The sequence below is a fragment of the Aethalodelphis obliquidens genome, unplaced genomic scaffold, assembly GCF_003676395.1.
Source record: "Aethalodelphis obliquidens isolate GAN/ISIS:26980383/991018 unplaced genomic scaffold, ASM367639v1 scaffold9, whole genome shotgun sequence".
Classification (NCBI taxonomy): domain Eukaryota; kingdom Metazoa; phylum Chordata; class Mammalia; order Artiodactyla; family Delphinidae; genus Aethalodelphis; species Aethalodelphis obliquidens.
In genome coordinates this window covers 51,527,664-51,552,804 of record NW_020837953.1, presented here as the reverse complement: position 1 = coordinate 51,552,804, position 25,141 = coordinate 51,527,664, and the positions used below count along the sequence as shown (strand labels likewise).

Sequence of the window (25,141 nt, the reverse complement as noted above, 5' to 3'; positions counted from 1 at the left end):
GGGGGGGGGGGGGGGGGGGGGAGAGGCAGTGGGGCCCCCTGGGGGAAGGTGTGGGCTCTGCACCTTCCCAGACCTGTGTGGGGCCTTGGCCTCGTGGCGCCTCCTCTGTGGCCTCCGGGTGGATGTGCGTGCGTGTGAGGAGGGCGGCTTTCCTGAAGATGCCACGGGAAGGGGATGCAGGCTCTCAGGAGCGCCTGTGGCCGGGCCAGTGAGCCAGGCTGGGCATCGTGGGGGGCTGCCTGCATGCCGCCCACCTGGGTCCACCCTGTGCCTGGCCCGGGACCTCGTTGCCTAGCAGCTCCTGACAGCGGGCTCGGCCACCCATCCCTGTGTCCTCTCGTGTGTCATAGCCTTTGGGGCAGGTCATGGTGGTGGGAGGGGGTGGGTGGGAGGCCGCTGAAGCAGGGCAGAGCTGGGGGGTGGGAAGGGTCCCGTCTGGGACCTCGCCTGGCCCTTGGGCCGCAGGACCATTGGGGAGGCCAACAGGAGCCCGGCTGGGCAGAATCGGTCCAATTCTCTGTGTGGACTCTGGCCTCTCATCAGGGTCCCAGATTGGATCTGTGACCTGGGCCAGCACCTGGGGCCTCAGGCAGGCCTGGGGTCTGAGTTCGGTGCCCTGGTGGGTGGGTGGTCTCTGCACCCCCTTGAGCACGTGGGGGGTGGGGCTGAGGCTGCAGTGAGCACAGAGGGGCCGCTGCAGCGCTCACCGGCACCCGTCTGTGTCTGTCTGTGTCTGTCTGCGTCGGTCCGTCTGTGTGCCGGGTCGGCGGCCGCCAGTGGAGCGATGTATGAGTGCCATGCAGGCGGGGACGCAGATGGTGAAGCTCCGTGGCGGCTCCAAGGGCCTGGCCCGCTTCTACTTCCTGGACGAACATCGCTCCTGCATCCGCTGGCGGCCCTCACGCAAGAACGAGAAGGCCAAGAGTGAGTGGGGTGGCCCTGCGTGGGGGAGCGGTGGACAGGGCAGAGCCCCCAGACCAGCACCCAGGGGGGCAGAGGACCCTCCCAGAGCAGCCACTGGGCAGCTGAAGGGGCAGCAAGACCTGAGCCCTGGAAGTCCCAGGCCTGGCCCATGGGCTCAGCTGGCCTTGGAGATCCTCGGTGACATCTGGACGCGGTGGGGTGAGGGCCCTGGCCCTGCTGCCCACCTAGCAGAGCCCTTGGGACTCAGTGGAGACTGAGTAGCCCCAGTGCCCAGCCCTGCACCGGATGCTGAGATGCGCTGAGAGGCAAAAGTCCTTCAGTCTAGCCGGGGAGATAAGACGCTCGTGAGCAGAGAGAGACCCTGCTGGGCACCCTGAGGGTGCGACCCCGGTGCGGAATGCTGGCCCAGGCAGCCTGGGGTGTGAGCAGCTGACAGGCGTGTGGAGGCTGCAGAGCTGTCTGGATGGATGGTGGCGGGTAATGAGCTGTGAGGATTTGGGCAGGGACCAGGCTGGGGGTCCTGGGGGTCAGGAAGAGACACGTGAGTCCTTACAGGCGAGAGAGGGGACTTTATGGCCCCTCCTCTGGCTTTGGCGACTGGAGAGACGCAGGTGTGCCGGGGCAGGGCCTCAGCCCCATGGTTGCTAAGGGCACTGCTGCCACCATGGGGCCCAGGAGAGAGCCACGCTGTGGAGCCCCCTGGGAGGGTGTCTTGGAGGAGGGGGCTGTGACTGCCCTGTGGGCCCCGGGGAGGTGGAACCGCCACTGGCTGCTCAGGCAGGAGCCCCTGTGCTCCATCCGGAGAGCCTGCTCTGTGTCAGGCACTGTTCCCAGCACTGGGCATCCTTTGGGAACTGAGCCGCCATGAAGCTGGTCTTTTGAGTGCGAGGTGGGTGACACCACCTAATGGTAGGATAACTTCACGTCATGCTGAGTGACGAGAACACAGGAGGGCAAATAGAGGGGAGCAGGTGGGTGGGGGTCGTGGAGGCCCCTCTGGGGAAGGGGTGACAGGGCAGAGACCAGCAGGCTAGGACGGGGGGAGACCAGCTGACTCTGGCCATGGAGGGGTCCCCAGGAGGGAGGAACAATGTGGGGGCAGCTGTCTCCTGACTGTCAGCGCCCCCTAATCTGGGGGCCCAGAACCCCCACCCCCACCATGAACATGCGTGCACACAGGGAGCTGGGGAGGCGGGAGCTCCCGGGGAGGGGGTAGTGGGGGCAGAAGACAGAAGAACTCGCGCACCCTTCACTGTGCGAGTGGGGAAGACCCATCGTTACTGCACGGGACACGATAATGTCCAGGGTGGTGCCAAGCCTGCCGCTGGGGGCAGGAGCCGGGCAGGGGGTGCAGTGCTGGAGTCCCTGGCTGTGCCGAGCCCAGGGTGCTTGCTCCCAGTGGGGATGCTGCCCACCTGTGCCCCGACTGCCTGAGAAGGGGCCCTGCCTCAGGCACGGGAACAGGCCCTACAAACGCCCTTCTCAGCTCATCTCCTCGCGGTGACTCAGCTTCTGAACGGAGGCCCCATGGAGCTGCAGGCGCTGCAGCCAGTGCTGAAATGCCCGATGACGCCTGAGCTGGCGCGCGCCGAGCCGGGCCCCGCTGCCCCCGGCCCCCACCTGGTGCCAGCCTTTATTACCGAGGCGGCCCCAGGCTCAGACGGGGCGGGAAACCCAACGGGCCCCAGCTGTTGCTGAGAGCGCCTTGGCGCCTGCGGGTGGAGGACGCCTGGCCCCGGGGAGGGCCGTGACCGTGCCCCCCGCCCCCTGCAGTCTCCATCGACTCCATCCAGGAGGTGAGCGAGGGGCGGCAGTCAGAGGTCTTCCAGCGCTTCCCCGATAGCAGCTTCGACCCCAGCTGCTGCTTCAGCATCTACCACGGCAGCCACCGAGAGTCGCTGGACCTGGTCTCGCCCAGCGGCGACGAGGCGCGCACCTGGGTCACCGGCCTGCGCTACCTCATGGCTGGCATCCGTGACGAGGACAGCCTGGCCCGCCGCCAGCGCACCCGGGACCAATATCCTCACGGACGGCGGGAGGGCCCCGGGGACCACCCCTCACTGTCCACCGTGGGGGGCAGGTGAGCCCCAGCTGGCTCACATATTTCGGGAAGGGGAACTTGGGCGGGGTCCTCCACGCCTTCCTGCCCGGGGAGGGGAGGGGAGGGAGGCGCAGCTGGCCTTGCTGCACCTCCGTTGGCCCCTAACTTGGCCCCAAAGTGGCTGAAGCAGACGTTTGACGAGGCCGACAAGAACGGCGACGGCAGCCTGAGCATCGGGGAGGTCCTGCAGCTGCTGCACAAGCTGAACGTGAACCTGCCGCGGCAGAGGGTGAAGCAGATGTTCAAGGTGAGGCCGGCGGGGCCGCCAGGGTCCTGGGGACAGGCGTGTGTCCGGCAGCAGGCCGGCCCTGTCCAAGCTGCAGGAGGTCCCAGGCAGTGCCGTCCAAGCTGCAGGAAATGGCAGGGAAGCAGCTGTCCTGCACCTGTCCGGGGCGGTCAGTCAGATGCCCCAAGCTGCCCCCTGTTCGCAGCTGTGCCGGCACCACTGCAGCAGCTCCTGGGGCCTCCCCAGGCCGGCGGACCGGACATGTGGGCAGGCGCCGGGTCAGCGAGGGGAAGCACCCGCAGGACCTGCACCCCACGTCCCACACTGCCCCGCGATTCCCCAGACTTAGTGGGGTGCACGGGCCCTGCCTTTTGGGCAGCAGCTCTGGTTACCCACCGCGCAGCCTGTGGTCCCCAGCCACCCCGGTGTTAGCAGTTATGAAAATGCATCCTCAGCTGAGCGGCGGCCTTTATTGTCTGTAATTAGTTTCTCTCTTTGCGGAACCGCTGCTGGGCCGGGGGAGGAAGGCGGTGTCAGCAGGTCCTGGATCCGGGTGGGGACGGGCGAGCAAACTCCACCTCACTCAGGCCTCACTGTCTTGCTGCCACCTGGGAAGAGGGTTCCACGAGCTTGAACCAGGCCCTGTGCCCCAACACACACACACACACACACACACACACATACAGACAAACACACACAGACACACACACACACACACACACACACACACGCACGCAGCCAACCGCTCCAGAGGCTCGGCGCCCGGCTGCCCCCTTCTGGGCTCTCGCGAGGGACGGGAGGTTGTGCTTGGCTGGAGCGAGGGGAGCTGGCCGGCCCGGAGCGCGTGGGTCCGTGCGTGAATGGCGGGGGCGGGGTGGTGTGAGCAGAGTGCTCTCGGACTGCTGGGTGAGTACTGGGGGGCTCACAGCGCCCCTCCTGAAGGCCCCAGCGGGGACACAGCCGGCCTGGGCAGTGAGGGGCCGGCAGATAGCTCAGGCCCGCAGAGCAGCCCCACCGTTCCCTGCCTGCCCTGCTTCCAGGGGCAGCTCGGGGGTCAGCAGTGCCTTCCAGAACGGTGAGGCTGTCAGGGGCTCAGATTGGCCTCGGAGGCAGGACGAGAGACGAGTGCCCCCCACGGAATGGGTGCGAGTGGGCACAGGCCTCTGGGGCCTGAAGGTCCGCCACCAAGACCTTCCTTGAAAATGCCCCCCGCTGGAGCTCCGGAGAGCCCACGCCCCCTGCCCCTCCTGTAAGGAGGCTGGGCCCCTCCCGCACCCCCTGGGCACCAAAGGGGCTCCCCACAAAGCCCTCTGACCAGCCCCAGGACTAGTGGTGTCCGGGCGCTGTCCAGGCCGCTTCAAGGAGGACCTGCCAGTGGGGCCCTGGAGGAAGGCCAGCGGGGGGCTGTGGGCCAGAGCTGCTGACCCCAGACCCTGGGCAGCTCAGCCCCAAGTGGGCGCTGTCCACGGTGGTCCCTGAGCACCTGGGCCTCCCTGCCCATCTGCACGGGGCCCTCTGTGGGCACTCGGGAGCCCAGGGAAGGAGGGCTGACCTCCAGCCGGGCAGAGCGGCTCTGATAATTAGTAACAATTTTATGGTCGAGAAATCTCAATATCGTTTCCACTGCCTGGAACTGCCCTAATCAAAGGAGAGATCTGTATGGTGGGTAACGAGTGGCTTGAGCGTAATTTCATTAAGCCTAAAATAACCGTGGAACATAGGCCAGGCCGCACCCTGGGCGGCTCTGAGGCCTGGCCCAGCAGCACAGCTCCGGCCGGCGTGTGCTTTTAGCCGCCGCGGTTTCCCTTTGTGGAGAGGAGAGCGGCTGCGTGACCACGTAGAGAGGCGTTTCTGGGGCCGAGGGCTCAGAGCCGCCCTTCGGGCCCCTGAGGGCCTCGTCGTCACAGAGCATTTTCAGCCACCACCTCGGCATGCTGCCCAGCCCGGAGCCCGCGGAGAGGCCAGGTCACCCCGCATCTCTGCCCAGCTGCAGCCACGGCCCCTGGGAGGGCCTCCAGCCTGACTCCGTCCCAGAGGGGCCCTTTGACCTGCAGCGAGTGCCCTGCCCGGGTCCGTCCCACCAGCTCTAGACACAGGGCTGCCCCCAAACCTGGCACAGACACAGGGTGGCATCTGCTGGCCCCGTGCAGGTGGCCCTGGGCTGGGCCCCTCATACCAAGCTGGCCCTGTCCTGGCCTTGATGTGAGCACCCGGCATGGGCACCCGGGTCCTGGAGGGAGATGCTCGGGCTGTGCTGGGCGCCCACCTAGGGGCCAAGCCGGGGCAGGCAGGGCAGCCTTCCCAGGAGCCCTACTCTCTCCGGGGCCGGGGACATGGGGGTGGCTGTAGCCTGCACCTGGCTCGCTGGTGATACTTCTGGTTCAGAGGGGGGCCTCATTCCCATCTCCAGCCACCCCAGATTGTGTGGCCATAGGAGAAAAGAATGCAGACGCCCCGAGAGGCTGGCTGCACTGCTCTCCATGGTGCTGAACCTGGGGTCTCTTTTTGCCGGGCAGTCGCACCCACCCCCACCCCCCACCCCCCACCCTGCTCACCAGGCTAAGGACCCAACCTCGGCACTCAGGGTCCTGAGTACCTTCCACACGGTCCTTCTGGCCCAGCTCCAGGGACCCCCATGACTTCCTAAGGGCAGCCTGGCCTCCAGCACTGGGTGCCCTTGCCCTCTGGGTCTGTCCCTGGCCTGGGCTCTTGGTGTCCCCAGGGTCTGACACCTCAGCAGGTGCTCCCTGAGTGAGTGGATTCATGAAGGAGTCTGTGGTCTCATTAGCAGCCTGGTGGGTTTGCCTGGGGGGTTCCTGTGGGTATTGTGTGAGCTGCTCTCTGGTCTCAGCCCCTGTCCTCGCATCTCTGCTGTGGCAGCCGGATTCTGGGATTCCTGCATGCCCGGGGGCCCTGTGCTTCTCCAGTCAATGGACGGCCAACCCTAGTTACAGATCACAGCCCAGCGTAGGCATTAGCTCCTGGGTGGGGTGTCGTTGGCTGCAGGGTGGGGTGTTTCTCCAGGGTGGGGTGACTTTGCTGGGTTCAGTTGCAGGTTGACCTGGGAAGGCTCGGAAAGGGGGAGGTGGGGTGAGAGCTGTGTTAACGGGTCACTCGGTGGCTTCTTGGCGGGAGAGGCGAGGGGGAGCCCAGTGAGGATGCCGCTGCCGGGCTTGGGGAGCAGTCGTGAGCCCGTGGCATGGGCAGTGGTGCTGGAAGCAGGAGGGGTGATTCGACTCAGGCTTGACTGAGGGATGGGGAGCTTGGAGGTACCCTCGTGGCTGAGGCCCGGGGTGGGATGTGAGGGGACCCGGAGGCCTTGCGTTACAGGAAGCAGACACAGATGACCACCAGGGGACACTGGGCTTCGAGGAGTTCTGTGCCTTCTACAAGATGATGTCCACCCGCCGGGACCTCTACCTGCTCATGCTGGCCTACAGCGAGCACAAAGACCACCTGGACGCCGCCGACCTGCAGCGCTTCCTGGAGGTGGAGCAGAAGGTGAGCGTCCCCGGCAGGAGCCGGGCTCCTGGCGGCTGAGGCCTCACCGCGGCCTCCCGGGGCATTTGAGCCCGTCCACAGTGTGGCTGAGAGCTTGGGGAAGTGTGGGCACCAGTCTGGCATTTGAGGCCCCCTTACTGCACCTGCCTCGGTTCCTGGCTCGGGCCACAGCCTCCAAGCCGGTGGGGAAGGAGAGGGGCTCAGCCCTGACCGTGGCCCCCCCGGAGCTCCCAGAGGGGAGCCCGTGGTTGACCCCGGCCCCGACACTGGCGTCGAGCATCTTCTGGCCTAGGTCCCTTGGCCCAGCCTTCGGGCCTGGTCCAGCCACGTGGGTCTGGCCGGCTCCCACCCCCAGGGCTCTGGGCCCACTGCCAACTCACTCCAACATTTGTCCAACAGACGTGCAGGTGCCTCTGGGTGCCAGCAGGGTGTGCCTGCCTCTACTGTCCCCGGCCCCAGGCGCCCCATCCGTCCTGAGAGGCCGAGTGCTCCCTGCCTGGCTCAGGGGTCTGGACCCCTCATCCCGGGCCCGGGTTGGGGGGGGAAGGCCACCCCCTGAGGGGACAGCGCTGCCACAGGGGGGCTCGGACCGCAGACGGCGTGGGTGCGGCTACTGTGGGCAGCGCCGGAGTGAGGCTGAGGGGCCGCTGTTCCGACAGGGGTGGAGGGAGGGAACGCGGCCCGGGCTGGGATGGGTAGAACTGACCCGTTGCTCCCTGACCTTCGCCCTAAGCTCTCCAGAGCTCTTCTTACTGTCTGTGGCCCAAACTATCCACCAGCTGGGTGGTTTGAGCCCTGGCCCCTGACTCTGGGCCTCCTGGGTCCACAGCTGCTCCAAGCTCGGACCCCATTTGCCCCTCTCCCCCCACTACATACCCATCCCCACATTCCTGGGGACGTCCAGGTAGCCCTGCTGGTGGAGCTGCCTCTGGGAGCGGGGAGCCCCCGGGGGCTGCACTGTGGGGCCCTGGGAAATCACTCAGCCTCTGACACACGGGTCCACCGATGGGCAAGGCCACCTTGGGCTCGGCTGCCACGCACAGCTTTCTTGCGAGGGACTTGGGGAGGCGACAGGAGGGGCCAGGTGAGCCCCCTGGGCTCCTCCAAGATGGGACGTGGTCCTCACACCAGGCCTCGTTCCCTGCCAGCCCGCCCTGGTCCACAGCCCTCGAGACCCCTAACACAGCAGCGGTGGCGGGTGGCCCGGCTGATGATGCTAAGGGTCCTCGGTCAGCGCCAGCTCTTCCAAACCCAGGGGACCCTCTGGAGTCTGCTGGTCACTGAGGCCCAAGTCTCATGCCACTGGGGGTGGCCCGTGAGCCCCCCAATCGGGGGAGCACGCCACAGGGACCAGGGCCTCAGCCTCGCGTGGTCAGCGCCCGTGCGCGGAGGCGGCCCGCGGTGGGGCCGGAGATGGGCCAGCCTGGCCTCAAGCCCCTGCTCTGGCCTAGATGACAGGCGTGACCCTCGAGAGCTGCCGTGACATCATCGAGCAGTTTGAGCCCTGCCCGGAGAACAAGAGTAAGGGGACCATGGGCATTGACGGTGAGTGGGTGCCATTGCCGGCCCAGCTGCGCTGCCGGATCAGCGGGGTGCGGAGGGGTCCACGCGGCATGGGGGCGGGCGGTCCCGAGATGAGCGCACGGCGGGGCTGGCACGCGGGGCTGAGCCCCTTGCCCCCACCACGCTCCCCCAGCAGGGTTCACCAACTACACTCGGAGCCCCGCTGGCGACATCTTCAACCCGGAGCACCACCGCGTACACCAGGACATGACGTGGCCGCTGAGCCACTATTTCATCACCTCGTCTCACAACACCTACCTCGTGGGCGACCAGCTCATGTCCCAGTCGAGGGTGGACATGTACGCCTGGGTCCTGCAGTCCGGCTGCCGCTGCGTGGAGGGTGAGTGCTGGGGCTCTGGGACCCAGCACGCCCCTCGGCCCCAGGGGCCGGTCCTAGGCCTGGGCTGATGTCTCCTGTGGGAGGGCGGGGTGGCCCCGAGGAGCCCTCTGGAGTCCCTGGGCACGGTTCCTGCCCTCTGCCTGGCCGGGGCCGGGCTACGTCTCTCCTGGTGTTAACTGCGGTGCAAGAGGACCACCTCCGGTTAGCGTCCACGGACTGGGGGTCTCTGGGCAGTGGTGGTCCGGGCCCTGGAACCCACTGAGGCCTGTGTGCCTGCAGTGGACTGCTGGGATGGGCCTGACGGGGAGCCCATTGTGCACCATGGCTACACTCTGACCTCCAAGATCCTCTTCAAAGACGTCATTGAAACCATCAACAAATACGCCTTTGTCAAGAACGAGTGAGTGGCTGGGACTGGGGGGCTGGCCCGGGGGTGGGGGGAGGGGCTCAAGGGCCTCATCCTGCCCCTCCGGTACATCCTTTCTGCGGAGCAGTGCAGCCTTTTGGCGGCTGGTTTCTTGTTGAGGGTGGGGGCAGGGCAGGGGCAGAGGAGAGGGAAGGTGGTGGACGCAGGAGCAGCAGCTGGGCCAGGCAGGGCGTGTGTGTCAGCGGCCCGGGCCACAGACACCTGGTGTCAGAGGCCTTCCACAGTGGTGGCACTAATTGCTCTTAAGAAGTTACTCTGTGTCCAGACTCAACTTGCGTCACTCAGAACGGCTAGAGACACTGTTGGACAAAATCCAGTTTAGTTTCTGGGAATAGGAGACGGCCTCCCAACACTGCTACCCTCGAGTCTCAGCTCAGTGAGGCTCGCGGGTGAGGGTGAAGGAGGGGGGAGGGGAAGCGAGACTGATTTAAGAAGTAGAAACAGAGGTGCCCCTCCGGGAAGACCTGGCACAGGCTGTGTCTTGGAAGGGAGTGGGAGGGAGGGATCTCTGCAGGGCCTTCTGGCCTCTGGAATTGCAGGTGAGGGGGCGTCTCAGGGCAGGGGGGCTGGGACACACAGGTCTCCTGCTGGGGTCTCAGGACGGGGCTTGCACCTCCCATGCCAGCATAATCTCTGTGGGCACAAGGTCCTCCCCCAGGCCTCGGCGCCCTGACTGGGAGATGGGGCGGGGCGGACCTTTGCCCCAGGCCGTGCCTCTCACGTCGCAGGACTCGCCCCCCTCTTGCTCTAGTTTCTGACCTCTAGGTTTGGGTCGTTTACATTTTCTAAAGGGATTATGTTGCCTTTTGGCAAAAATCCAAGTAAATGTGCGCATGACTAAGGAAATTAACAACTGAAGAACTTACCATGGAAGTCCGCGCTGCGCTCCCCACTCTGCACTCCCCACTCTGCACCACGTAGGTAATAATGACGTTCCCCCGATGGTGTGTACCAGGCTATGTCTCCCTCCTTATTGGGCCCCAGGGCCACGCACAGGACAGCGTCTGCAGTATCTCGGTGAATGGGATTATCTCTCTCACAGTCTATCCATCGCACCTCGGTGTACTCCACGCCATTTTTTTTTGGCCGTGCTCTGTGGCTTGTGGGATCTTAGTTCCCCCACCAGAGGGGGACTAACCCTAACCCTGGGCTCCCTGCAGTGCAAGGGCAGAGCCCTAACCCTGGACCACCAGGGAGGCCCCCACGGCATTTTCAAACCATGACTTGCTTGGACGTTTCCTTTTGTTTTTCCTGGAGTTTCTGTTCGCCTTTGTTATTTTCTTATTGGGAGAAGAAGTACATGCCTCCTTTACCCATCCCTAAGGTCTCCCAGCTCCTTTCCCCCACACTCTCCTGCTTTTGAAAGCCATTGGTGGGCCCCTTCCCAGAGTGGCTGGCAGCCCCGTCTATCCTGGGCTCCTGTGAAGATTCCTCCTCATCCAGTGGTGCAGGTGACCTGCAGTCCTACATAGGTGAGACCTACCTTCCCCTGGCCTCATTCTGCTCCTTCCCTCTCGGGGCCACAGGTATCCAGTGATTCTGTCCATCGAGAACCACTGCAGTGTCGTCCAGCAGAAGAAGATGGCCCAGTATCTGACCGACATCCTTGGGGACAAGCTGGACTTGTCATCAGTTAGCAGCGAGGATGCCACCACGCTACCCTCTCCACAGATGCTCAAGGGCAAGATCCTGGTGAAGGTGAGCCCTGCCTACCCCCCTGGGGCCAGCGTCCTGCTGAGCCTCCGACCTCCGACCTCTAACCTGCAGTCAGGTCAAGGGCAAGGCCCTGCTGGGGTTCCACGCCATCTGCGATAGATTTGAGGGGCCACAGGGCAAGCCTGCCCCTGACCTGGCCTCCTTCTCCCCGTGGCTGTCAATCAACTTGGGGCCTTTGGCATCACACCCGGGCATGTCCCTCCCACGCCGCTGCCGCAAGGGTGGGTGGGCTGGCCCTGCCCCCGGCCTGAGAGCCACAAGCAAGCTTGGGAAAGGCTCCTACGCTTTGCTGCTGCTCCTGTGGGTGCCGGCCCCCCAGCACTTCCCACAGGGCCCCTGCCGAGGTCCACCTCCTCCCCCAGGGCAAGAAGCTCCCAGCCAACATCAGCGAGGACGCTGAGGAGGGCGAGGTGTCTGATGAGGACAGTGCAGACGAGATCGATGAGGACTGCAAGCTCCTCAACGGGGATGTGAGTGGGGGTGGGGGGCTTTGGGGGCCGGGGGAGCTGCAGACCTGAACAGCCAGCTCAAGCCTCGTAGAAGGGAGGTGGCAGGGACAGAGGGGCAGGGGTCAGATTCTGAGGGTGATTTGCAAAGCTGCCAGGCTGCTGGGCACCCCCCTGCCCAGCCCTCCACACAGGGCGCGAACCCCGAGTTCCCAGCTAGCGGCTGTCACCTCTTCTCAGAGAGTCGCTGGGACCAGGGGCAATGCTGGGAGGCTGAGGAGTCCACAAGGGCTTTGAGCAGCCCAGCGGCAGGCGGGGGTGGGGGTGGGGACGCTCTAATTAGCCTCTTCCCTCTTCTGGGTACCGCCAAGGTATTATTTCTCCCTGAGGGGCCATCGGATGGGAGAATAATTGTACGGCTGGCTAATTGTTTTAGAAAGCCCTGAGGCAGTGGATTCCTGCCACTCTGGGTGGGTTTGCAGGTTTCCCTGGAGCAGGTTTCCCTGCCTGGCCAGGGGTGATAGTAAGGCCTCGGTCTGTGGTGGCCACCTTGCACCCACTCCAGCCTGGCTGGGCATGCGGGTGCCCAGATGCCCAAGGCCCAGGCCCTGCCTGGAGGGTTCCAGTTGGTCAGGGCCACGCTGGGGTCTGTCCCCACCCCATCCATCTCCTTGAGGTGCACGGTGGCTGGTGGTGGGTTCCCAGATCCTGAGCTGCTGAGCGGCTCTCAGAGCCCAGAGCGGCCGCTGGGTGCCCGATGAGCGGTCCACTTGGTCCAGCAGGCAGCATCGTGCACCTGAAGGAGACAGGTGTTAGAATCAGATAGGCCTGGGCTCAGGGCCTGCTCGGCACTGTCTGAGGCCCCGGGACAAATCACATGCCGGGGCGCATAGCAAGGTGATGTGGGAGCGAGCCTGGAGCCAGCTCCAGGCGTGAGCTGGAGCTCACGTGGGGTGAGCGTGAAGTGGTGCTGGCCCTGCCCGAGACCGGACGCTGTCCCCGCTGCTGCCCGCAAGCTGGGGACTGAGGCCAAGGGGCTGGCCGTCCGCCTCTTGCAGGCCTCCACCAATCTGAAGCGTGTGGAAAACATTGCCAAGAGGAAACTGGATTCCCTAATGAAGGAGGCGAAGATTCGGGACTGCGAAGACCCCAGTGACTTCACCGCGTCCACACTGCCTCCGCCTGGCAAACTCGGGCACACGGCAGAGGCCAAAAAGGTGGGAGCCCCGAGGCAGGCGGGGTCGGCCTGCAGCTGGGAGAGGGGCCGGAGCGTGAGGTTTCTGCATAGCTGTGCACACACACCTGCACACACACACACCTGCCCCCCCCCAACCTGGCCACACACACATACCTGCACACACACACACACCTGCACGCACACACCTACACGCACACACACCTGCCCCCCCAAACCTGGCCACACACACATACAGCTGCACACACACACCTGCACACACACACACCTGCCCCCCCCACCTGGCCACACACACATACCTGCACACACACACACACCTGCACACACACACCTGCACACACACATACCTGCACGCACACACACACCTGCACGCACACACACCTGACCCCCCAAACCTGGCCACACACACACACCTGCACACACACCTGCACACACACCTGCACACACACACACCTGCACGCACACACACCTGTCCCTCCAAACCTGGCCACACACACACACCTGCACACACACACACACCTGCACACACACACACACACCTGCACGCATACACACACACTGCCCCGGGTGCACATCTCCACCCCGGGTCCTCCAGGAGCTCACACTTGGCTGTTCCAGTTCTCACCACGAGGGACCCCCAACTGTCACCCTGTCACAGGCAAATGGCCAGGGAGGGGCTGCCCTGTGTGTGGCTGACAGCCTGTCCCCTGGAGGCCTGCGGACAGCTCCTCTAGCCCACACCCTCCCTGCCTGTGGGCAGGAGTGGGCTGGCAGCCCCCGGGCACCTGCAGCTCCTTGCCGAAGAGGACCTGGGCGTGGCCTGGGGGGTCTAGTGGTGACAGGGAGGGGCTCCAGGCTCTCAGAGCCGAGTGATCCTGGGCAGCTGTGCAGCCCCCCACCCGGAGGCCCCCCAGCCGCACAGGGAAGGGCCGCCGAGCTCTGGGAGGTTCCTCTGTGGGAGAACAGTGTGGGGGCCGTCAGGGCGGATGTGAAGCATATGGGGGCCAGGCCAGTGCGGCTGAGCAGTTGTGGGGCCGTCTGGAGGGGCCGGCAAACGCTGGAGATGTGGCGCCATGAGCTGAGTGGCCCGAAAGCCGGCGCCCTGAGCGGGCTGTGATGGGCGGGGCAGCTGGCCTCGGGGCCAGGAGGGTGCCCGTGGGCCCCGCAGACCCCATTTTGCGAGCACGAGGCCCGTCAGGCGCTGTGTCCTGGTGGGAGGGGCTTCCCACACCCCCCCGAGGACGGCACGCGGGTGCCGCCTCCCCTGCTGAGCTTGGGGTGCGCGCGGTGGGAGTGGGTGACAGCAGATCCTGGCTGTGGCCGCAGCACTTCTCCAGGATCTGGGCCAGCAGGCGCCTCTCCGCGCTTGTGGCCAGGTTCAGGGGTGCTCGTGTGCTGGGTGACCACGGGGTGTAAAGAGCCAAGGGGTGGGTCAACCCCGCCGGCTCCTGACACACCTTGAACGCCGCTTCCCGACCTCTGCCAGCTCGCGGGTTTTCTGAGCGCCTCCGTTGCTGCGCCTTGGGCTCTGGACCAGCGCCCCTCCGGGCAGCCAGCCGGCGGGTGGGAGACAGCACTCCCCAGGGGGCGGAGGAGGGGGTGGGGGGTGGCCCCGTGGCTGTCCCTACCCCTCTGCCCTCCTTGGCCGGGCCTGGGGGGGCCTCGCAGCTCGCCCTTGAGCTCCAGGCTCCCTGCTCGGCGGTTCTGCTCATTTCCTGGGTGAGGCCAGCGAGCCAGGCAGGGGCATGGCCGAGGGAGGCGTGTGTGCGCAGGGGCGCCCACAGGGGGGTGCGCACAAGCTCGCGTGGGTGCACGCAGGGTGCGTGTGCAGATACGTGCAGATGTGTGTGCCCCTGGCTGAAGCCCCTCCTTGACAGGGAACCTCGGCTGCGAAGCCGGCTCCCGCCCTGGTGGGCACGTCCTGAGCAAAGTTGGGAGAGTGCGGGGGCGGGGGCGGGGCATCTGTGGAAGGGGCTGGGGGGCGGCTGGTGACGGCTGTGACGAGGGACCTCGGGGACACTGGCACAGACTCCCAGCCGCTCCAGAGGTGTGACTGAGCTTCAGGATGGATGAGAGCTTTGTGCCTCGGCCCCAGAGGGGGGAGGGACAGGCCCGGGGGCCCCTCGGGTGGGGGCAGGAGGGGAGCCGCCAACGCGCGTGTTCTGTAAACAGCAGCGAAGAAGCTGGTCCTGCAGCCTCAGGAGGCTCACCGTAGCCCCGAGTGCAAACGGTAACGGTAATGGCCACAGCCCAGGGGATTGTCTAAGTAGGTAATAGCTTTGCCGCTGCAAGAAGCAGGCGGGGACTCCTGAGCTGCGGGACCCCCGTATGAGGATTACCTAAGCGGGCACGCCGAGGAATGTTCCGGACACACAAGCGGCATTTATTAGGCTGTCACCATCCATAGGAAGAAATCAAGACTAGGCACTGGAGGAGTGTCGCACGGCACGTCGTGGGGAGCTGACACGGGCGCACGAGCAAGCGCTGTTCTCAGGCCTCTGCTCCCCGCACACTTCCTCCACGCCCCTCCCATCTCCCTCCCTTCCAGGAAGGCGGCCTGGGGCCTCTGGGGGGAGCTGCCCATCCCAACCCAGCCCCGCTGCCTGTCTCTCCTCCCAGGCCGAGGAGGCCGGAACCAGCAGACAGAACAGCCGGCTCCTCGCGCGCAGCGTCTCGAAGCGCAAGGTCTGCCGGGCTCCCCACGTGCGCCAGCCAGAGCTGGGGGGTCTCCTCCAGGACCGAGGGCCTCTGGGATTCCTGAGGCCCTGGTCGGGGCTGGATGGAGCAGGTGCCTCGATGGCCCTCCCCCGGTCCATGGTCGACGCCCGGAGTGCAGGTCACCCAGGGCCCGGGCCAAGCAGGGCACTGCAGAGGGGGCAGGCCCGGCTGCAGGGTGGGCACCGGGACCCCAGGGCTGCAGGCCCTTCCCTCGCAGTGTCCTGGTCTCTGCAGACAGCCCGGCTGGGCCTGGCGCTCCAGCAGTCCTGACTCTGCCCTGGTTCTGCACAGAAAAAGAGCAGCAAGCTGAAGAAGGCGGCCAGCGTGGAGGACGGGGACGAGGGCCCGGACGCCCCGGGCAGCCAGAGCCGAGGGTCAGTGCCTGCCTCCATGCCGGGCCCCCGAAGAGGCAGCGCAGCGGCACGCGCTGGGACCCTTGTCCTGGCGACGGTCAGCGTCACATGTGCAGGCTCAGGGACCCACACGGTGGGGAGCGGCCGTGGGGGCCCAGGGCAGGGACCCCGGGGTGCAGGACCAGACTGGCCAGCGCGGGTCCCCGTGCTCGTTTCTGTAGCAGCTGTCGCGGTCGGTCACCTGCCCCCTCCCCCAGTGTCACCTCTCAGCACGTCCGCCACATGTCCTGACGCCTGGAACACGGGGGCATAGTGGACGCCTGAGGGACGCTCCCCGGAGCCTGAACAGGGAGGCGTGCGACCCAGGTCCTGACCCCACCCCTCCCGCAGGGCCACCCGGCAGAAGAAGACCGTGAAGCTGTCCCGGGCCCTCTCAGACCTGGTCAAATACACCAAGTCCGTGGGCATCCACGACGTGGAGATGGAGGGTGAGGGGCCCCTGGGGGGCGGGGGAATCGGGGCCCTGGGGGGGCGGCTGACCCGGTGCCCTGACGCCGCCCGTCTCACCCGGCAGTGGCGTCCAGCTGGCAGGTGTCTTCCTTCAGCGAGACCAAGGCCCAGCAGATCCTGCAGCAGAAGCCGGCTCAGTACCTGCGCTTCAACCAGCACCAGCTCTCTCGCATCTACCCCTCCTCCTACCGAGTGGATTCCAGCAACTACAACCCGCAGCCCTTCTGGAACACCGGCTGCCAGATGGGTGGGCGCCGGGGCCTGGGGCAGCCGGGCTGGCGAGGGGGTGCAGCTGGGTTCTCCGCGGCCTCTCCGCTTGCCCTTGGCTCTGGAGAACCTTCGCGGCATCCAGCCAACTTCACCAGGATGGCGCCGGGGTGGGGGCTGCTGGGGCGGGGGCCTTAGGACCCCAGGGCAAGGCAGGAAAGACACAGGTGCGCGTCCAGGCTCCTGAGGTGCGCGGGGCCGCTGTGCCGGCTCTGCGGGAAGTCCTGCCGGGACGCACGGCCCTGGTCGTGCCCGACGTGAGCCCCAGGGCCCCTGCTCACGTAGTGGACGCGGGCTCACAGGAAGCGGCGGGGCGGGACACACGGGCTGGGTGCTGAGTCAGCCACCTCACATCCTTCCCCACAGTCGCCCTGAACTACCAGTCGGAGGGGCGGATGCTCCAGCTGAACCGGGCCAAGTTCAGCGCCAACGGCAGCTGTGGCTACGTGCTCAAGCCCCAGTGCATGTGCCAGGGTGAGGCTGTGGCCCCAGGACGGGGACACGGGGGTGGCAGGGGGCGGCCGCGGCGAGGCCAGCTGGCGGGTCAGGCTGGGGCACAGGGAAGCGCCGCCACCCTGCCGGGCATCTGCGGCCCTCCCCGTGCTGCCCCGAGAGGCCCCGGGCGAGGCGCCCTGGGTGAGGTCCACCCGGCGCTTCCCCCCTTCTCGGTCGCCTCAGTTTTCTCCCCGATGTGCCGAAAACGACCTGTGGGTTTCTTCCCGTCGTAACCCCGACCCGTCCTCCCACGGGCCTCTCGGCTTGCGCTGTGCAGCGTTTATCTGCAGTGGCCTCTTCGAGTTATCGACGTGCGCAGCCCCAGGGCCCCCCACCCTGGACCCTGTCCCCGGGCACCCGGCCCCCCCACCCAGAGGCGGTGTGGCCTCGCACTGAGCCCCCGTGGTCCACCTGTGGGAGGAGCGAGCTGGGCCCACATCATGGGGAGGCCGCAGAGGCGACCGGCCTACGGCCCCCCATGCCCACCCCTGCCCTGGAAGGCTGCCTCCCCTCCCCCTCCCGCACCCGGGGCTCCCATCCAGTGGATGGGGTGGAGGAGGGAGTGGACACACTGGGGCTGCCCCGGGAGCCGGTGGTGGGTTTGCCCTGCCTGCTCAGCCTTACCCTGGCCCCCCTCAGGCGTCTTCAACCCCAACTCCGAGGACCCTTTGCCCGGTCAGCTCAAGAAGCAGCTGGTGCTTCGGATCATCAGTGGACAGCAGCTCCCCAAGCCGCGGGACTCCATGCTGGGGGACCGAGGGGAGGTAGGAGGGAGGGCCTGGGGGGCCAGGGAGGGCCGGGCCGTTGGCCTGGGCCCCGGTGCCACCCTGCACTCTGCGCCAGATCATCGACCCCTTCGTGGAGGTGGAGGTCATTGGGCTCCCCGTGGACTGCAGCAAGGAGCAGACGCGCGTGGTGGACGACAACGGTGAGGACGCGGGAGGGCCGGGGGCGCCCGGAGGCCCCGTCACAGCTCCTGTGCTGCTGACACCAGTCTGACCGGGAAGGGAAGGGTGAGGGCCACCGCCTGTGACCCACGTAACTGTCCAGGATGCCCCCTCGGCTGGACGCCCAGTGACAGCCGCCTGGCCTTCCGGTGTTGCTTCTTTCAGCCGGTGGCCAGCCTAGGAGGAGGTGCTGGGAAAGGGCGTGTGGCCTCCAGGCTGGAGCTGTGGTGCGGATGGGACTGGCCTGTCTGAGAGGTGGGGGTGGGGCAAAGGTGACAGACACCTCCTCCTGGTGGCCTCCAGGATTCAACCCCATGTGGGAGGAGACCCTGGTGTTCACGGTGCACATGCCTGAGATAGCGCTGGTGCGCTTCCTCGTCTGGGACCATGACCCCATTGGGCGTGACTTCATAGGCCAAAGGACGCTGGCCTTCAGCAGCATGATGCCAGGTGGGCAGGGGGCCAGTGGGGGTGGGGGAGGGCAGAGCCCTGGGCCAGTGCCCCCCGTAGCGCGTCCCCCACAGGCCAGCAGAGGACGCCAGGACAGGGTGGGGCTCAGCTTCCTCCTGCGAGTTGCCTTCTGCCACGGGTGGGCCTGGGGATACCGAGGGAGCTGAAGAGGAGGGTTCAAGGCCACAGCACTTTGTGGTCAGGGTGGGGCATGGTAGCACCAGCTGCGGAGCCCCTTAGCCCCCAGAAGATGGTTGCTCTGCAGGCGAGAGCAATCCTGGTAGGCTTTCTGGAGGAGGTAGCGGCCCTAGGACCAGGCTCACAGGTTGTATTCAGGGCTTTGGGACCTTTAAGTAGAGTGTGGGGGACGTGGGTGGGTAGGAGCCATGGTGAGCATGACCCCGGCTGTTTCAGGCTATCGGCACGTGTACCTGGAGGGGATGGAAGAGGCCTCCATCTTTGTCCACGTGGCCGTCAGTGACATCAGTGGTAAGGTGAGTGTCACCTGCAAGGTCACTTGCTGTTGGGAAAGGGTGCCCCAGCCCCAGCCCCAGCCCCAGCCCATCCGTGTCCCTGGGGCCATGAGGCCTAGTGCTTACCTTGACGGGCCCGTGTCTCCATCCACGAAATGAGTGGCGGGGCCCCCGGGCGCGCCTCTGTGTCCCGGGGCCAGTGTGGCCACCAGCACATGGAAGCCCTGGCCCTTCCTGGGCAGCCCCGGCCCCTCGCGTCTCTCCTGAGCCTCCCCTTCTACTGCTCGGGGTGCCCTGGTTCTCTGTCCCTCCTCAAAGGCGTCTGCCTGGCTTTGCCCCGTCCCCCACCTGCTCCCAGTACATTTGCCCCAGGACGGGGTCTCCCTCCGACTTCCGCAGTCTGCAGAGCCCAGGGGTCCCTGGTTCTAAGCTTGGGGCCTAGCAAGGCTGCACGTGGTGGTCGTCCACGTGGCTTCCGGCACTAACCGTCTCTCTCCTGCCGTGCTCCTCGGCCCTGGGTGCTGCCGACGGAGGCCCCACAGGCCTCCCAGCTCCGTCGTGCGTCCGTGGTCACCCTGTCGGTCCTGTGTCTCCGTCTCCGTGCTCCACGCCCGCTGTTCGTGTCTCACGGCCTCACTCTGTCTCTTTGGTCTTGCAGTGGGCTTCTGTATGTCCAAAGTCTACTTTTAGAAGCACGGCCCTGTTAGGAGCTCGAAGGTACCCCAGCGCGGGGGCGGCGTGGCCTGCCCGCCCCCCACCTGCATGCTCAGGCCACCCCGTTAGCATCCGTGAATTCCTGGTAGCATTTTGGAGACTGTCAGCTCATGGGACATGGGTCGGGACGTGGTTCCGGGTCCCCTGGGCCATCCTCAGGCACAGAGCAGCATTTACGAGGCAGGTCCAGGACCTCAGCCAGGCCTCCTGTGTGTCCGCCCCGAGGTCTGGCCCATCTCCTCCTACCCTTGGCCTTTCCGACTCCTGCACCTCCCCCACCCCCCCGCCCTGCCCTGCGCCTCCCTGTGTCCAGTCCTCTAGCTGCCGGCCCTCCCAGTACCCGTGCCCTCTCCCTCTCCCCCACCTCCCTCTGCGCTCTGCCTGCCTGTGTGCCCCTCTGATCTGTCTGTGCTTCCACGCCCAGTGCTGGAGGAGGAGGGCAGGTGGGTGGGGGCGGGGTAGACCCCAGGGACCAGGAGCTCCGAGCTTGAATTCTGGACCTTCTTCTAAATGACCTTCTAGCCAACTTTGACCAAATTGCTCTGGATTTGGGATCTTGAATCAGAGAACTGATTCAAGTGCTGGCCGCTAACGCCTCTGCCCAGACGTGCCCCCATGTCGCGGGGACCGTGGCTGTCTCCAGGGTCTCTGCATGTGAGGACCCTGCCGGCCTCTCCGGTGTTGACCCAGGCACGTGCCAGCCGGTCCTGGGGACCCTGGCTGCCATCCTCAGGCCGGGAGGCTGGGGGGAGAGGCCTTGTAGGGGCCTCCCGGGCCCGGCCGTCTGGGAAGGACTGCCTGGCAGACAACTGGAAAGGCTTCCCGGAAGAGGTAGCACTCCAGGGGAGAGGGCCGGGCAGGAGCACGGGTGAGCCGACCGTGGGGCTGCACCTGGCTGTGCCTGCTTCCTTGGCCGCGGTGCCTGGGGGCGGGCGGGACCGGTGCTCTGTCTGGTTCACACCCCGTCTTGCTCTCCACACCAGGCCCACCCTGGGGGCCCCGTGCCAGCCTGCCCTGCCAGCCTGCCCTGCTGGAGCTGGGGCCCCAGGGGCTGGAGGGGTGAAGAGTGCGGTGGGCACAGGGCTGGGGGCCAGGTCTCTGCTCGGGAGACCCTGGGGGGGGCCTCCCCGCTCCAGCACTCCCTGGCCACCTGCCCTGAGAGCCACAGACCCTCCGCCAGCGCCCACTCCCTCCACCCTGGTGCAGGCAGGCGCCGTCCACGCTGTGCTGAGGCCACAGCCTCCGCCGCCCCTGGTAGAGCCTCCCTGGAGACCGTCCTCCTTACACACAGCCCTGAGTGGTGCCCCAAGCGCGCAGGCCCGTGGGGCCGCAGCAGGCTCTCCCGGGCCACGGCCTCCGGAGCACAGCTGGACGGGGCTGGGCAGCCTCCGGCCCCTGGTGCCCAGCTGCCGGCTATGTGTCTCCTTCTCTTGCAGGTCAAGCAGGCTCTGGGCCTAAAAGGCCTGTTCCTCCGAGGCCCAAAGCCCGGCTCCCTGGACAGTCATGCTGCTGGGCGGCCCCCGCCCCGGCCCTCTGTTAGCCAGAGGCTCCTGCGGCGCACGGCCAGCGCCCCAACCAAGAGTCAGAAGCCAGGCCGCAAGGCCTTCCCAGAGCTGGTCCTGGACCCGCAGGACCTGGGCTCTGAGGGGGAGGCCAGCGACGCGGCACCTTCCAGCCCCAGCCCCGCTCCCGAGGCCCCGGCCCCGGAGGAGCTGGGCAGCCGCAGCCCTCGAGGTAAGGCACCGGTGGAGAGGAGCCCGGTGCAGGTGCGGCCCCCGCGGGCCCCCGAGGGCCCTGGGCCTGCCAGGATGGCCACCACCTGCATGAAGTGTGTGGTGGGCTCCTGCACCGGTGAGGACGCCGAGGGCCTGCGGAGGGGGCAGCTGCCCAGCCCGGGGCCCGAGAGCAGGCACGCGGCCATCAGCCAGCAGCCCCGCGCCTGGGCGGGCTCGCGGGGGGCGCCCCACACTGCCTCCGGGAGAAGCAGAGGGGCCCCCAAGGGCCCTGGGTCCCAGCAGCCGGGGCCGGGCGGCCGCGGCTTCGTGTCCTTGGACTCCAGCAGCCCGGGCAGCCCCGAAGGGACCCCCCGCTGTCCCGAGGGCGCCCGCAGGCAGGCGGGGGCCCTGCAGAGGGAGATGAACGCCCTGTTCATTCAAAAGCTGGAGGAGATTAGGAGTAAGTCCCCCGTGCTCTCCACCGGTAAGCCCAGACGCTCCTCTGCAGTGTCCCCGTGGTGGCTCCCACGCTGCCCCCGCATGGCCTGGCTGGCATCCCCGCTGTGCTTCCGTGTCCAGAACTGTGGCCTCCGTGTGTTCACTGGCCTTCGTTTCCTTGTTCCACCGGCTGGTCCCATGGGCCCCTCAGCCCCCAGACCCCCGTCTGACCATGATTTGCCCCGCAGGCCCCCAATGCTCCCCAGGGGCTGGGAAAGTGATTGCAGCTCTGGCCGCAGCCGTCCTCACCCCGGGCTGGGGACTGGGGAGTCTGAGCCGGGTCCACTTGCCGAGGCCTGCAGCCCAAAGGGTGGCCTCTGGAGCCCAGCCTGACTGCCAGGGCCCGGGGGCAGCTTCCAGGCCCTCCTCCTGCCTCCCCCTGGCCGGCACCGCAGTCCTCTAAGGAGTCTGGCCTGGGTTCCTGGCTGGGGCTCAGAGTCTCGACGTAGAGGCCTCTGTTTGCAGTGTGAGGGGAGCAGCTTGGCCGTGGCCCTTGGCCCTGGGGACGCATGTATGAGCAGCTCTGCTCCGGAGCCCCCACCCGGCCCCAGGGCTGGTCATGGCAGATCTGCCTGTGGCCCCTGGCCACGATCCGAGCCCGGGGAGGGCGTGCTGGAAGCTGGGCCACCCTCCCGCTCCCCCTCCGTACCTGCCCAGCCTTGCGTCCGTCTGTCCACGGCCAGCCCCACCCCGGCGCTGACCACCCTCTTCTCCTTTCTGTCCCCACGCTGCCTTCCTAGTCAGGGATTGAGAGCGGCTGAGTGCCAGGTAACGGGGCCCGGCCGCGCGTGGGCCCTGAGCTGCGCCGGCCCCACGAGGGCCCTGCCTGTGCGCCCAGGCCCATCTCTTCCCCCAGCAGCAGCGGAGCGGGGGGGCAGGGTGGGGGCAGCTGTGAGCACGTGGAGGGGCCTGGAGCCCCGCGGGCACCCCTGACATCTGCCTCTCCCTCTCCCCGCAGACGCCCACCCCTTCTCCTCCCTGTGCAGCCTGGAAACCATTGCTGAGGAGCCAGCCTGGGGTCCTGGCCCCCCACCGCCGGGGGCCGTCTCCCCCAGCCACGCCCCTGGAGGGCCCCAGTGCTCTGCGGGGCCCGGCACCAGCTCGGCGAGCCCCCCAAGGGTGGCTCTGGGAGCTTCCGGGCCCCTCCAGCTCGGGACCGGGAGCCAAGGGAACGCTGAGCCAGCCCCTGAAAGCAGGCAGTCGGCGTGCCACGGCGGGGGCCCTGCTGGGGCCTGCAAGGGCGCCCCCGGTAGCCAGACGGACGGCAGGGGCCACCCCCGGGCTCTGGGCCACGTGCTCAGAAGGGCCAGGAGCGAGGGGCAGGTCCCCTCGGAGTCCCTGGGTGGACGGTGGCCCCTGGCCAGGCCCCGCCCCGTCGTGTCCTTGGATGCCACTGGCGGTGACCAGCTATGGCAGGCGCTGGAGCCAGGCAGCCACTGTGGCAGCGTGTCCCCGTCCTCCAGCCTGTCGTCTGGTGACACGGCCATCGACCTCTCCCTGCAGGGCCTGGGCTTGGGACTTGACAGCCTCCCGGGGGCCCCGGCGGGACGCCTGCCCCTGTGGCCCTGCTTGGCCTCCGCCACCTGCCTGGACCTGCCCGCTGTGACCAAGAGCAAATCCAACCCCAACCTGCAGGCTGCTGGCCAGCTGCCTGTGGAGCCTGACGAGCTGCAGCCCCGCCCCCTGGCCCCATGGCCACCCTGGGCCCACCACCCCCTGGTGGGCCTCCCGGACTGCACTGTGGCTGCCAAGTCCAAGAACCTTGGGGACCTGACCGTGGACGACGTTGCACCCCCGCGTGGAGAGCCCGGGCCGTGGCCTGGGCCTGGCCGGGGGAGAGGCCGGCAGGGCGGGGGGCGCGGCTGGACGCCCCGACGGAGCAGCTGCGCAGGCTCACGGGGTTCCAGCAGGCTGGGGGCATCACGTTGCCCACCAGCGGGGGCCCGGCTGGGGAGGGGGCAGCGGGGTCCCGGCTGGGGAGGGGGCAGTGGGGGCCAGGCTAGGGAGGGGGCAGCGGGGTCCCGGCTGGGGAGAGGGCAGCGGGGGTCCCGGCTGGGGAGGGGGCAGCGGGGGTCCCGGCTGGGGAGGGCGCAGCGGGGGTCCCGGCTGGGGAGGGGGCAGCGGGGGTCCCGGCTGGGGAGGGGGCAGCGGGGGTCCCGGCTGGGGAGGGGGCAGCGGGGGTCCCGGCTGGGGAGGGCGCAGCGGGGGTCCCGGCTGGGGAGGGGGCAGCGGGGGTCCCGGCTGGGGAGGGGGCAGCGGGGGCCCCCGGCTTCCTGCGGCGTTCCTCCTCCCGCAGCCAGAGCCGTGTGCGCGCCATCACCAGCCGGGCCCATCGGGCCCGGGAGCGGCAGCAGCGGCTGCAGGGCCCGAGGGGCTCCCCAGAGAAGGAGCGGGGCACCCCTGAGGGCGCCTGCTGCGTGGGCCAAGAGGGCTGTGGGGATGTGCCGGCCCCCGCCAAGGGCACCACCAACCAGCTGTCAGGTGCTGCCGCCACTGGCCTCCTGCTGCAGCCCAGGGCTAGGCGGGGCCCGCGTTTGCTCAGGTTGCGGAGCTGCTGCCCCCGAGGCTGCCGCCTGTCCGGTGTGGCTGTGCCCCTCGGCCCTGCCCCTCCTCCTGGGAGGAAGGAGCCCACCCTGGGGCAGGGCAGAGTTTTCACGATCTTTTAAGATCCACGTACACATAGAAAGATACTTAAATTTTTAGAGGCAAAGCTTCTACAATAAGAAAATGGTGCCGTGTCCTTTTCCACTTTCCCCTGGTTTCAGCCGCGGGGCGTGTGCGGGCGCGCGTCTGCCGGGCCCTGCCATGCGAGGCGCCCAGTGACCTGGAGCGTGGCCTCCCCGGCCCGACTGCTGGCTTGTTCTGCACACACTGCTCTGTACGGGACATTGTAGACTCTTGTAAACTCCTGAACACAGCTCCAATAAACACGCTTGCGCTTGCTCCGAGTGCGCTCCTTCTGTGGCCGCGTACCCGGTGTCGCGGGGCCGGAACCCAGAAGATGCCCCCCACCCTCTGCCCGCGGATGGCTTGGCTGGACCGCGCCCAGGGTCAGGGCCACAAGCCCCGAACACACCCCTGTTCTTTCCCTCCCCCTCTCCCGCCCCACTTATCGGGGGCAGACATTGGCCCTGGCAGGGCCCCAGGCCAGAGGGTCCCCAGCTGTGGGGCTGCTGCTCCTGGAGTCTCTGCGCACAGAGGACCGTCAGGGCCGCCCCCTCCCTCGAGAAGCTGGGGGGCTGACTGCCCTCCCCACCCGGGCACCTGGCCTGCACAGAAGCCAGCTGAGGTGTCAGAGGCCCCCCCAAGGGTGGAATCACTTGGTACAACAAGCAGGGGCTGGGGGCAGCCCACCCATGGCTCAGCTCAGGGAGGCCTCGGGCCCCACACCAGGATCAGCCCTACTGTCCAGGGTCGGAGGCCCTGGGGACGGTGGGCGCCGGGCAAGGCGTCTGAAAGGCTGGGTGTTGGTGGGCGCCAGGCGCTCTGTGGCGGTCTGTCTCTTGCTGTGTCCCTCGTAGGCCCCAGGGACCCACGCCAGCTGCTTGCCCAAACTCAGCAA

At 67.3% G+C, this 25,141-nt stretch overlaps 1 protein-coding gene across 1 annotated transcript in view; it reads left to right on the top strand.

The window, feature by feature from the left end:
* PLCH2 (phospholipase C eta 2) overlaps positions 1-24,491 on the top strand; it is a 26,099-nt gene extending 1,608 nt beyond the window's left edge. Inside the window, 24 exon segments of the mRNA XM_027108316.1 lie at positions 778-924; positions 2,698-2,940; positions 3,142-3,272; positions 6,582-6,752; positions 8,204-8,297; positions 8,452-8,655; positions 8,935-9,055; positions 10,609-10,780; positions 11,161-11,268; positions 12,303-12,633; positions 13,977-14,158; positions 14,864-15,124; positions 15,449-15,531; positions 15,901-15,998; positions 16,085-16,267; positions 16,654-16,761; positions 17,422-17,546; positions 17,626-17,710; positions 18,033-18,179; positions 18,594-18,673; positions 20,803-21,100; positions 22,538-23,371; positions 23,374-23,537; positions 23,829-24,491. Coding sequence (XP_026964117.1) covers positions 778-924; positions 2,698-2,940; positions 3,142-3,272; positions 6,582-6,752; positions 8,204-8,297; positions 8,452-8,655; positions 8,935-9,055; positions 10,609-10,780; positions 11,161-11,268; positions 12,303-12,633; positions 13,977-14,158; positions 14,864-15,124; positions 15,449-15,531; positions 15,901-15,998; positions 16,085-16,267; positions 16,654-16,761; positions 17,422-17,546; positions 17,626-17,710; positions 18,033-18,179; positions 18,594-18,673; positions 20,803-21,100; positions 22,538-23,371; positions 23,374-23,537; positions 23,829-24,245 — 4,787 coding nt within the window. The 3' untranslated portion in view covers positions 24,246-24,491.
* The last annotated feature ends 650 nt before the right edge of the window (positions 24,492-25,141 follow it).